This window comes from Mesitornis unicolor, unplaced genomic scaffold (genome assembly GCF_000695765.1).
Source record: "Mesitornis unicolor isolate BGI_N332 unplaced genomic scaffold, ASM69576v1 scaffold13873, whole genome shotgun sequence".
NCBI classification, from domain to species: domain Eukaryota; kingdom Metazoa; phylum Chordata; class Aves; order Mesitornithiformes; family Mesitornithidae; genus Mesitornis; species Mesitornis unicolor.
In genome coordinates this window covers 27,522-39,370 of record NW_010175411.1, presented here as the reverse complement: position 1 = coordinate 39,370, position 11,849 = coordinate 27,522, and the positions used below count along the sequence as shown (strand labels likewise).

Here is an 11,849-nt window from a genome sequence, read left to right as displayed (position 1 = left end):
ATTGGGTTTTTCTTCGCACATTACAACCTTCAAAAGCTTATGGTGCCGAGATGCAGGGTTCACAGGTAGAGATTTTTACGAAGTGGATAGGGGCCACATAGGCAAATATCAGCTGAGAATTTGTCTGTTGTTGTAGTTTTTGTATTGAATGTGCCTTTGGGGGACTGTACGTGGTAGGAGAACCTCGTTACTGCCTGAAATGTGAATGTGATTTGTTTAGAGTGACTGTTTTATCACAAGGTTATAAAATAATAAAAGCCAAATAGTATTTTTATTTTGATTTTATAAGCTATCTAATTAAAGCAGTTCTAGTTGGCCCTGAATCTATTTGTGTATATGCCCTGCAATGTTAATATCCTTTCTTTCAGTTACCTAACAACTAGCATAAAACAGCTAATTAGAGCTTTGTTTTCTGGCTTCTAAGGGAATCACTGCCTTTTCTAATGGAACTGTTTTTACTGAAAAAGCCAAGCAAAACCACTCATTCTTCTCTCTCTCCTTCCTCTATAGGCTCCTTCATGATGGTGAACAGCTCTGGGCGGGCGTCAGGGCAGAAAGCTCACTTGCTGTTGCCCACACTGAAGGAGAATGACACGCACTGCATCGACTTCCACTACTACTTGGCCAGCAGAGACCGGTCGAGCCCCGGCTCGCTGAACGTCTACGTGAAGGTGAACGGGGGGCCACAGGGCAACCCCATCTGGAACGTCTCGGGGGTTGTTACAGAAGGATGGGTGAAAGCAGAGCTTGCCATCAGTACGTTCTGGCCGCATTTTTATCAGGTATGAGTTTGTAATATCTCACTTCATCCTTTTTCTTCAGTTGTAAGGTCACGGACCAATGAATCAAAGAACTGGGAGTCAAATTATTGGCAAGTTAAGACCCACTTGTTTATCATTAAATTGGCACATAAACAGACTTGTCTTCGTGCTTTCCATGGCACTGTGTAAATGTAAATACAGCTGTCTAGGTGTGAAGCTGTATCTCTGTATAAATGTGCCTGAACTGGTTTTGGCCCTTGGTTGGTTCCATAAGAAGCAGCGTTTGTTCACTCAGTTTTGCATTTGGACTTCTCCTGTGCCCACATGAGGGCTGTAAGTCCATAAGCTACTAATAAAGTCTGGTACCGCGTTATCAACGTATACTGAATGTAATGGGTAAGTTGTTTTTTGTTGTATTAATTTTACAGCTGCATGTTGGTTGTCCACTGCAAACTTCATCTGGCAATTTTGCAGCCATTGTTTTAGTCTAGATAAGATTGCACACAATGGACTCACGTGCTTCTGTGAGGTGTTGAAGGTGTGTTTCTTGTCTGGTTCTATGTTGAAGAAAAGAAAAAAGCCTAGGAGGTAATTGCACGCTTAACCTTGCAGGAAAAGCTGATGTACATATGATAGTAATAAAAGACATGAACAAGATAGGAATTACGATAGAGTAAACTGTGAAAAGGCAGCAAATAGTCTGGGGAGAAAAAACAGCAGGTAGAAAAGCTTGCTTTTTTTCTTCTTTTTTTTTGCTTGTAATAACTGGGTAGGAGGTCTGTAAAACCTGAGCTGAAGTAGAATGCTTTAATGTTCTGCCTCTGAAAAAGCGTTGGGGATATCAGAATACATGGAGCACGCTATGCAGGGTGAGAGGAAGGGATAAAGAGATGCAAACGCGTTGAAAGCAGTGTTTTAAGGGCTGTGCATAACTTGTCACTTGTTCTGAAGTCACATTAAAGTACTTACACTGCATTCATATTAACGTGAACCTGGTCATGAACCAGAATTTGCTTCATAGTCGGTGCTCCACAGAGATAACAGAATGATCTTTCACCCAGGTAATCAGTGCTTGAAAAACCTGGAGAAGAGTCTGATCTCCCACTAAGAGAGATCCTGCTCTTAGCTATACCAATAGTAGACTTCCTGAGCCTTACTTCCTTCTTTTGCAAGTCCGTTTGCAGGTCAAGTTTGCTTTTCTTGAGCAAAAGAAGTCCTTTAAATCAAACAAGAATTGTTCAGTGCAGTGCAAAAATGAACAGATTGGAAGCCAGCAGTAACTGCCTAGGAGTAGTTCCTTTCTAAAAAATTAGTTTTTACTTTTTTTGATGCATGGGGGTGCTGTTTCCTTCTGCTTCTCTTTGTATTCTTATTCCTTCAGTGTGGCTTTTAACATTTGAGGTGTGTCCCCCTGTTATGGGGGATCTCGTAGAGTGATGTATCATCAGTCACTGATTTTACAAACCATCTGCTGTTGATGGTCGCAATCCTCTACATTTAATCAAGGTTTGGGGGAAAAAAAAAAAGACAACTTGAAGCTTGCACAAGTGAAGAGGAAAACACAATTATTGTTGTTTGGCAGCCTGAAGTGCTGGCTAAAGCAGTCCAGAGGTGCAGGATGACAAAGGCTTGGTGTACTCTTGCCCAGGGAGTGTCTCATTTCACACTCACAATCTAGAATGTGCCAGCAGAGGGTTATTTGTCGGCTTTAAATCAAAATTGCATGCCTGGAGAGCTCTTTGTACACAAGAGGCCTGAAAACATGTTCTCTATTTCAAAAGCACCAGGTAACACAGGAAAAAAAATAGCATTTTTCCTAAGTAATGAAATCTGCGTCAGGCAAAATGTGGATTATTCTCTTAATGTGCAGAAACCACATCATCTTGAATTGCAGTGTGCATCAAGAATTCAGTCAGGCAGAAAATCTGAGGCTGTCTGCCCTGGGTCTGAGGCTTCAGCCAGTACTTTGAGCTTTGGAGATGTGACTGGTGCAAAACCAGTAACCAAGCCCAGTGCCTTGAGTTCTGGTGGTTCAAGGGTCCTGAGAGGCATCTGGATGCAAAAGCACTCTGCTGAGATAGGAACCTGGGGATGGTGGAGATTTATGATGTCTACCCTGGAGTTACTCATACGTGGATTCCCAGCCTGCACAGGTTTTTAGTGTAGCAAGAAAGAGCCGTAATAGTTCTTGGAGAAAGGTAATACACGCAGTCTTGAATTACTGCTTGCCATAAGGATGAACTTAGTCCCAGAATGCACCGAGGGCAGCACTAGAGTCTGCCAGGAAGAGGTTTTTTTGATGTATAGCAAGGAAAGTTATTGATCTATGCCTGGAGAAAACTGTTGTACCACAACAGATGAACCAGGCTAGTTTGCTAACACAGACGTTGTTGGTGTACAGCAGCAGTGAAATGTAGGTTTGTTTATTGGGAAGGAAGCGTGAAATGACTTAGTATTTGCAGTTCTCAGGAGCATTTAAGAATTTAAGGGTAAAGCTTTGCGTTTTGTCATCTCTATTAATTTCTGAGAAGTTCCTTAAATGTAAAGCATTGTTAAATGCCTGTGTCTCAACCTTTATACTACTTTTCCAACTGAAGTTTAAAGGACATGAGAGATAATTCAGTGTGAAATTTGCAGAATTGCAGCATTTATTCCTGCCTTTTCTTCATGTTGGATCTCAATTCCCTGTGTCCAGGAAAACCTGAGTGCTTCTGTGCTTCTCCCTTTGATAGGGCTGAGAGGCTGCAAAGTACAGAAAAAGACAACAGTGTGGAAGTTTAAACTGGGAGAAAACAAGAATATCTGACTGTAAAGTGGAACAGATAGCAAAGTAGTCTATCAAAGTGATATTGTGTGGATTGAGGAATCCTCCTCTGGTTTTGGTGGGTTCTGCACCAGTGTGCATGAGTTTATTAGGAGTTAAGTCAGTTGTTACTGGCGTAAGTTGTATTGTGCTGTATTAAAGACTCCTTCCATGTTGGACGTTAACAGAAGACAATTCTGTCTGTATCAGTGCTTGCTTTTGCCAGGCACTAATTGCTAATGCCAGAGCCTTGGAGAACTTCACTTTCAAAGTTCTTGGCTTGCATGAAATTGAGAGTTAGGTCATTGTGGCTTTAGCTTCTCACAAATGCAAAACTAAACTAAGGTTTTGTAGCTGTAATGTGCACTGTAATTCAAGTCTGAAGAAAGTCGCAGTAGTTCCTTACATGACCTTCCCAATAATTGTAATTTTTATAATGAATGACATTTCATTTCTAAAACAATTCTAATTTCCACACTAAGGACTTCCATTATACTCTTATTTTATACCACACCTGAAAAGCCTGTAAAGAACCTTGATAACACAAAACACTTGTTGATGTTTTCTGGATTATTTTATCTTCCAGAGACTTCCTTCCTCCTGTGACTGGGAATACCAGCTTTTGATTTAGAATGCAAATAACTGTTGAAAACTGGCTTTAAGTGGTTAACTTTGTGTTCTAGTGATTAATTTTAGAGGTTACAAATTACTGAAATACTTTCTCCTATGAAACAAGAAGCTGCACTAGATTACTGCTCTAATAGTAATAACTTTGCCAGCTGAATATGATAATTAACTCTGTTCTTGAAAACATTATTGTATACTCATGCAGAAATGAGCAATTTAGTACAGCGTGAACATTGCTTTAGTAAGAGGGAATGAAACTGGGGACATCCCTTTCAAACGCAGAGGACAGCATTCATTACATCTCCATTAATTCTTTTTTTTGTGTATATAAATATAGGATAGCACTTCATTCCTTTGGGAAGAGAATCACCAGCTTGAAAGGTAGTGTTACCAAGATATTAAATAATCAGTCTGCAGTTTTCTTTTTTCTATTGCAATGTAACATTTCGAAACTTCCTGTGCCTCGTGGCATGTCTCAAGTTGGAAGAGACCCCTGAGGGCCATCAAGTCCAGCTCCCTGCTCCTCACAGGACTACCTAAAACTCAACCATATAGCAAAGAGCATCGTCCAAACGCTCTGTGAGCTCTGGCAGGTTACTTTTAGTAACTGGACACTTCTGGGCAATTTTCCAGATAAAATCACAAAGCCATAGGGAAGAATGAGATTTTTGTTCATCTGTAATTGAGTATCTGTCTATTCAAACCCAAATTAGTGGAACACTTTCATTGTCCAAGTACATAAACAAATTACAAAGTGCTAGTTCATGTACCATTAATGCAGAAAAATACTGCATGTGGTTTTTAGGAATATTCATTCTCAGACCATGTCAGTTCAATCCAGAGAAAGACAGAAGCAGCTTTATTATATCTGGGAAACTCATCTTTCAGTCCAGTGACTAAAATCCAGGGTCATCCGTTGCTCATGATTTGCTTTCTAATACTGCAGCAGCATGGATGTCAAACCAGGGTTTTCTCCAGAAGAGTCCGTGCAGGGTTATTGATTCAACAAGGGAATTGTTGTCTCATGTACAGCATTCTCCAACTTTCCACGGTGTACTAAGAACAAGATATCAAAAGTAATAATGTTCTTGGGCTGGTGCTTAAAGTGAATAAGGTGTGTATATACACTGCGTATTTTGCCTCTTCCAAATGAACACATCGCATAGTTGTCTCTAATCCTAATGAACTCTGCTCTAACTTTTTCTTTTCTATATCAAACACAATTTAAATCTTTGGCATGCATGTACATATTGAGTTGTCTTGGTATGCATTCAATATTATTGCTGAAATGCCTTGAATGACTCAGACATGGGATGAAGAGCAGAATATGGGGACTGGCCAAATGGACTAGTGTAGCTATTCTTTTTAAGAGAACTTTTCCTTATTTTGTATTTCAGGTGATATTTGAATCTGTCTCTTTGAAAGGACACCCAGGGTACATTGCTGTGGATGAAGTCAGAGTTCTCGCCCATCCATGCAGTGAGCACTCTTTATTTGTCTATCTGTATCTGTGTTGTATATGAGGCTTTACAGCCTAAATGAGTATTTACCCAATTTGGTCAGCACTAAAATGTCTTCTTGTGCCCCTCTGAGACACCTAAAGACAATCAGCTTTGCATAATTACAGAACTTTGCAAGTTGTGCAAAAGGCAAAACTGCTCTTGGGCTATAGCTAGCGCCAGGACAGCTGTGGAAGGCTCTCTTCCTCTCTTGCTATGAGAACATAAAACTGACTATTGTATTATTTCTGAATCATATTGCTGTAGAAAACAACCTAAAAAGCTTCTGATAATATCCTGTGTCATTAACTTAAGGAAAGAAGAAACAAATTGTTTCGGTATTTCCTTGGTAAAGGACATATCCCAAAGGTCTCTCACTCAACAAATGTTGGCTCAGCACCCCTGTAAAGATAACAAAAATAAATCTCATTCAGACAATACACTTACACAGGAGTAGAAAGTAAAGCAGGTTCATTATGCTGTTCAAAAATATTAGTGCTGTGTTTATTCCATCGCAGCCATAATAGTAAGTTTAATTTCTTTTTTCTATTTAAAGAAACCTTGAGCCGCGGTCTTTGAGTCTGCACTTGTTTGGTTTCTCTTTGACTTTGTGTGTCTGTACTGTGTATGTAGTATACAGTTTCTTCTACAGACATTTTTTAACAGCCACTCTCCCTAGGTCATAGTTTTAGCAAGTTAAATGACAGCTGCTCACAAAAACATCATGGATCACAGCAGTGGGGTGAAATCCCCTGATTTGTTTGCAGTACAGAGTTTCAAGGAACAGCTGCCATTCGGTGTGACAGACATGGCTCTGCTCAAGTTTAACAGGACATTCCTGATAGCTGCACTATGGTTAATTACTGTTTAACTAAATTTATATTTGTGTTTACCATGTGCTCATTGCTCAGGCCTTTGGGTGCATTTACTTCATTAAGAAATACTTACAGTCTGTATTAACCAGATGTTGCTGATAACTGGCAGCATCCAAACAAATCCCCCAAATGGTCTGCGTGTGTTCTGCAGCGTGATGGGTGATGACTGATCCCTTTGCTGGAAAAGAGGGCACTGAGCAAACCATGGGGCAAAACACAGACAAGAAATTAAAGGATTTAAAAAAGAGATGGGATGCTGTGTTACACTCCTCTTTATTCAAGTATTTCAATTGATTTTAAATCCATTTCTCCAAGTATATGCAGGTCCCTCTTCAAAATTAAGTGCATTCTTGAGGACTCAAAACCAAAATTATTCAAACCGTTAACTACTCCAGTTTGAATCTGTTTGCAACCTGCAGCATGCAGGTCTTGTAACTCGTTACTGCAAGTTCTCTGCAGCCTTTGTAAATATTTCTCCTGTGTACTTTTGTTGTTCAGCGATGACAGCCACCAGGGTAAATGTCACCAGAGTGTGCTCCATTGACTTGTGCAGGCTTTGCCCCTCATATTTGTTTTACAGCTGTTATAACTCAAAGATCACAAAGCTCCTGATGACCCTGGAGGTTACTGAAATTGTTGGTGTAATTTCTTCATTTCTGCTTTACCGTCACAAATGACAATATAGCAGACAAACCTAAGTATCAGCAAAAATGCAGTGAAGAGCCCATAATGACTTAGTAATGGAGAAAAATATCTTGATGGTTGGTATTGCTTTTTTTTTCGGTCCTGTGAAGGAATGCACTGGAGTATTAATTTCCATTATGCTAAAAGCTCATTGACGGTGTGTGCATGAGCACTTGCAGTGATGGGACAGCCCTATGCTCCCAAAGCTGGGCAAACCTGAGGACAGGGAGTTTGGGGTCAGTGTGACTGCACTCACAGAATCACAGAATGTCGGGAGTTGGAAGGGACCTCAAAAGCTCACCCAGTCCAACCCCTGCCAGAGCAGGATCACCCAGACCAGATCACACAGGAACACGGCCAGGCGGGTTTTGAATGTCTCCAGAGAAGGAGAGGAGACTCCACAGCCTCTCTGGGCAGCCTGGACCATGCTCTGTCACCCTCACAGTAAAAAAGGTTTTCTTATATTCAGATTGATCCTCCTATGCTCCAGCTTGCACCCATTGCCCCTTGTCCTGTCATTGGCTGTCACTGAGAAGAGCCTGGCTCCTTCCTCCTGACACTCGCCCTTTACAAATTTATAAACATTAATGAGGTCACCCCTCAGGCTCCTCTTCTCCAAGCTCAAGAGCCCCAGCTCCCTCAGCCGCTCCTCATCAGGAGATGCTCCACTCCCTCAATCATCTTTGTGGCTCTGCGCTGGACTCTTTCAAGCAGTTCCTGTCCTTCTTGAACTGAGGGGCCGAGAACTGAACACGATATTCCAAATGTGGTCTCACCAGGGCAGAGTAGAGGGGAAGAAGAACCTCTCTGATCTACAACACCCCAGGATGCCATTGGCCTTCTTGGCCTCAAGGGCACATTGCTGGCTCATGGTCATCCTGCTGTCCACCAACACCCCCAGGTCCTTTTCTGCCTGCACTCACCCAGGCTACACAGCTTCATATGTGGAGTTGGCTTATTTTAATTGTGTCCTACTAAAAATGTTCAAATTATGCATAAACTTTCTTCTGAAACTCAGCAAGAACTAAGTTAATTTTAAAATGGCAGATTTACTGCTGTAGTCTTTTTTGTTGTTGTGTAAGTTAACTTACAGAGGGAAACGAGTGTGTTCTTTAGTAAAAAAGATAATCCTCTGATCTAGTTCCTTTGTGTACAAATGCGTTGTCTGCATCTTAATATCAGTGGTTTATTATTGAATTAATACTGAACTGAGTATCAGCAAAACAGTGATATCAACGATCTTAAACTAATAGAATGGTACAGTACTGTCAGTTATATGAATATTTCATTTAATATCTGATTTGATATTAATGACACATTATTATTCTAAAAGTCTAGGATGTATTTGAGAGTCAATAAAATAAAAAGGAAAAAAAGACCCTTATAAAAGTTTAGTTTGGGTCAGTCATGCTTGACAAGCTAAGAAGCATTTGATTTTTTTTGACCTTTTCAGAAATACAATTTTCTGAAGAAAAGGAATTACTCAATTACTCTTTATAGCAAGCAGTAAGAAATTGTGCTGATGACCATGAACTTGTGTTGTGATTTGATCTAAGTATATGTCTTCAGATGTGCCAGAGCTCTGTATTGTCCCTTAGGCCATCCTCTGTCAGATCAATCATCCACCTCGCTCTGCGGTGAACAGTTAGATACTGAAGGACAGCTTTATTTTGCAAAATCACTTGGTCAAAGATAGGCCCTAATGCTTTGCTGAGTGTTTGTCTCTGTTGATGTAACACAGTCAATTGCCGCCTTGCTCTACCCTTGCAATGCTTTGTGTCTTTTGTTAGGAAAAGCACCTCATTTCCTACGGCTTCAGAACGTGGAGGTTAACGTGGGACAGAACGCGACGTTCCAGTGCATTGCTGGGGGGAAGTGGTCGCAGCACGACAAACTCTGGCTCCAGGTAGAGTCATGCACTTGTTTGTTTGTTTAATTGGGATTTTTGTGTGTTTGTTTAGTTTGGTTTATGTTTTTGCTTTTTTGAATGCAATAAGTAGATTGAGTGTTTGGTGGGGCAAAATCTTTTCATCAAGGTCCTTTGAGGACTGCCTTAAATTGTTTCTAGGTGAGAGTTTAAGGTAACAATGTACAGAATCATTAGATACAAAATGGAAAAAATGGCCACTGGCAACAAAATTCTGGTTTCAAACAAATGCCCATGCACCTGTAAGCACTCAGTCATAATGCAGAAGAGACAGAACAAGAGGAGTAACTCTTCACTTCAGCTTTATTACGCAATCTGCTTTCCTCTCACCCTCCAAAAATGTCTTCAGTTTAAGTCAGTTACGATATGGTAAAAAGGAAACCTGAGGTCTGACATTACTACCTGGACGGTGAAAACAGGCAGAACCATTTTGTACCCCCTGTTTTTCTTTCTCCCAGTTTCCCTTGGCTGCATTTACAGCAGATTGCTCCTTTTAGTCCCTCAGTAAAAGACCAAAGCATTCCCTCTCTTAAGGCCTGTCTTTTCACCCTACTGGTTGGATTTGAAAGGCTGAGTCATGCTCTTAGCTGGGCACGGTAACAACCTGAAGAACTCATTTTCGGTTCCAGAGTTAGAAATGAAATGTATCTCAAACTGAGGATATGGAGGACATGTTTCCAGCGACGGGCAAAATTATTTCTTCTTTCCTTTTGAAGTGCTCTGATACGTGGAGTCCCAACATTGCCATGCTCTGTACGTAGAGCTCTTCTGGAAACTTTTAAAATATAGTTGAGCTCTTTACTTATTCTGAACTTCTGTGCCATTACACACCTAACATCCCCAAAAAGTCCAGGGGATTCTCTTCCTAAATGTCCTGTGCATGGACACAAGGCCAACATAAAATTTCAGAACGCTGAAGTCAGTCGACAACTTTCATTCTCAGTTTGGGCTGAGGTAAGTAAGGGCCTGACCACCTCATAATTTATAGTCTGAGGCAGACAAGAATGGCCTTTCTCATGGTTGCTGTGGTATTTGTAGTCAAATAACTAACAGATTTTCTCGAACTTTTTAATGGACTTCAGGCATTTTAATAAACTAGATTTGAAATTGTTATTTTTATAGTTTCAACACTAGGAGAGGAATCAGTTTGCCTAACAATAAAAATTAAAATTAGTACTGGGAAAAAAGCTTGAGTTGGTAAAAATGTAGTTGGCATCATGTAAAAATGACTTGACAGTCACTGTAATTGTATTCTCATCACAGCTGTTCTCCTAAAAAAATATTTTTTATCTGGAATTTATTAACCTGTGGTGTACTTCCAGCATCCACTGAGATTTTGGCTTATGGTTTCTCTTTTTTGAGTACTTTCAGTGAAATGTTTCCAAAGTTATGACTAGATGGGTGTAAAAACACTTCTGACCTGAAGCAGTATGAACCTTTTCCTGTGAGAAGCAGGGATTTGGGAGGAAATGGTTGTTGTTGCTAGTGGAAACCCGTTTTTCACTCTCCAAAATGGAAACATTTAATGAAAACAGCCTTGGAAACACCCCCAAAAACTGGTTACTGGAAGCTGGCAAAACAGCAGTGTGTTTTCCTTTGAAACTCCTAATAAACCAGACCAACTGAGCAAGTTCTGGTGTTTATGCTGTGGAGAACTTCTGTTTCTAGTGAATTCTTCATCTGTCCCTTGTCCAGTTGGGAAAATGTAGTCTGGCATTGGAAGACAGCGTTATTGGGGAATGTTGAACACGTAAGGATGTCTGCTCAACCAACCAATTTATTTAAATTGATCCAGAATCAAAGTTTTATATTTGAAAATGCAAGGTTTATAAAATGTGTTCATTTGTATAATTTTCCCAGGTGTACAAACCCCATTCTTCTTTTGTAGTATTTTCATATCCTAGCCAAGCCTCTAAATATGCTGTGTACAATTGCACAGTCTGAACTGTCACTCTCCAGCCTTTTCAATGCATATAACACATCATAGGCCCAAATATGTTTCAAAAATTAAATAAACATGAAAAAAACCTTTAATTTTTTTAGGAGTAGTGTTAGCAGTCTTTTATTGAAAAGTTGTGCTTGTATAAAATCTAACCTAGCGATGGGAGCATGAAGTTCTGAACGATGTTAAGAAGCACAACAAGGAATGAATGGCATGTGCATGCATAATCTGTGTCTTCGTAATTTACATTATTTTTGTCTGCCTTTACAGCAGTGGAATGGACGGGACACAGCGTTAATGGTCACTCGAGTGGTCAACCATAGACGCTTTTCTGCTACCGTCAGTGTGGCTGACACCTCTCAGCGCAGCATCAGCAAGTACCGATGTGTCATTCGCTCAGATGGTGGATCTGGAGTTTCGAATTACGCAGAATTAATAGTGAAAGGTAGGTTGCACTAAAGCAGGTTTATGCAAGATGAGTATTTCCTCCCAGGTGGCATCTCTGTATAAAGATTAACATCCTCTTGGACCTGGTTTTTTTCATTCATATTAAATCTAAGTAGGAATAAAGGGTAAAAGTGACTTGAATTTCAGCCATTTTCTGAAAAGAAATATTTGAGTTGAAACTTTGTCTGCATACAGTTTTGTAGGAATGCTTAGTACCTATGGCTACTTTTAATATAGTCAGCTGAACAGTTTGCCTGTCAGTCAGCCTCATCTGCCTTCCTTTA

The 11,849-nt window shown here is 40.2% G+C and overlaps 1 protein-coding gene across 1 annotated transcript; it reads left to right on the top strand.

The window, feature by feature from the left end:
- Positions 1-510: 510 nt before the first annotated feature.
- On the top strand, positions 511-11,563 carry LOC104538247 (receptor-type tyrosine-protein phosphatase T-like; the record flags this gene model as incomplete). Its single annotated transcript, XM_010181387.1, has 4 exons — positions 511-782; positions 5,589-5,670; positions 9,040-9,155; positions 11,389-11,563. Coding segments are annotated over 4 exons (645 nt in total), but the record flags the coding sequence as incomplete, so codon positions are not given.
- Between the last annotated feature and the right edge of the window lie 286 nt (positions 11,564-11,849).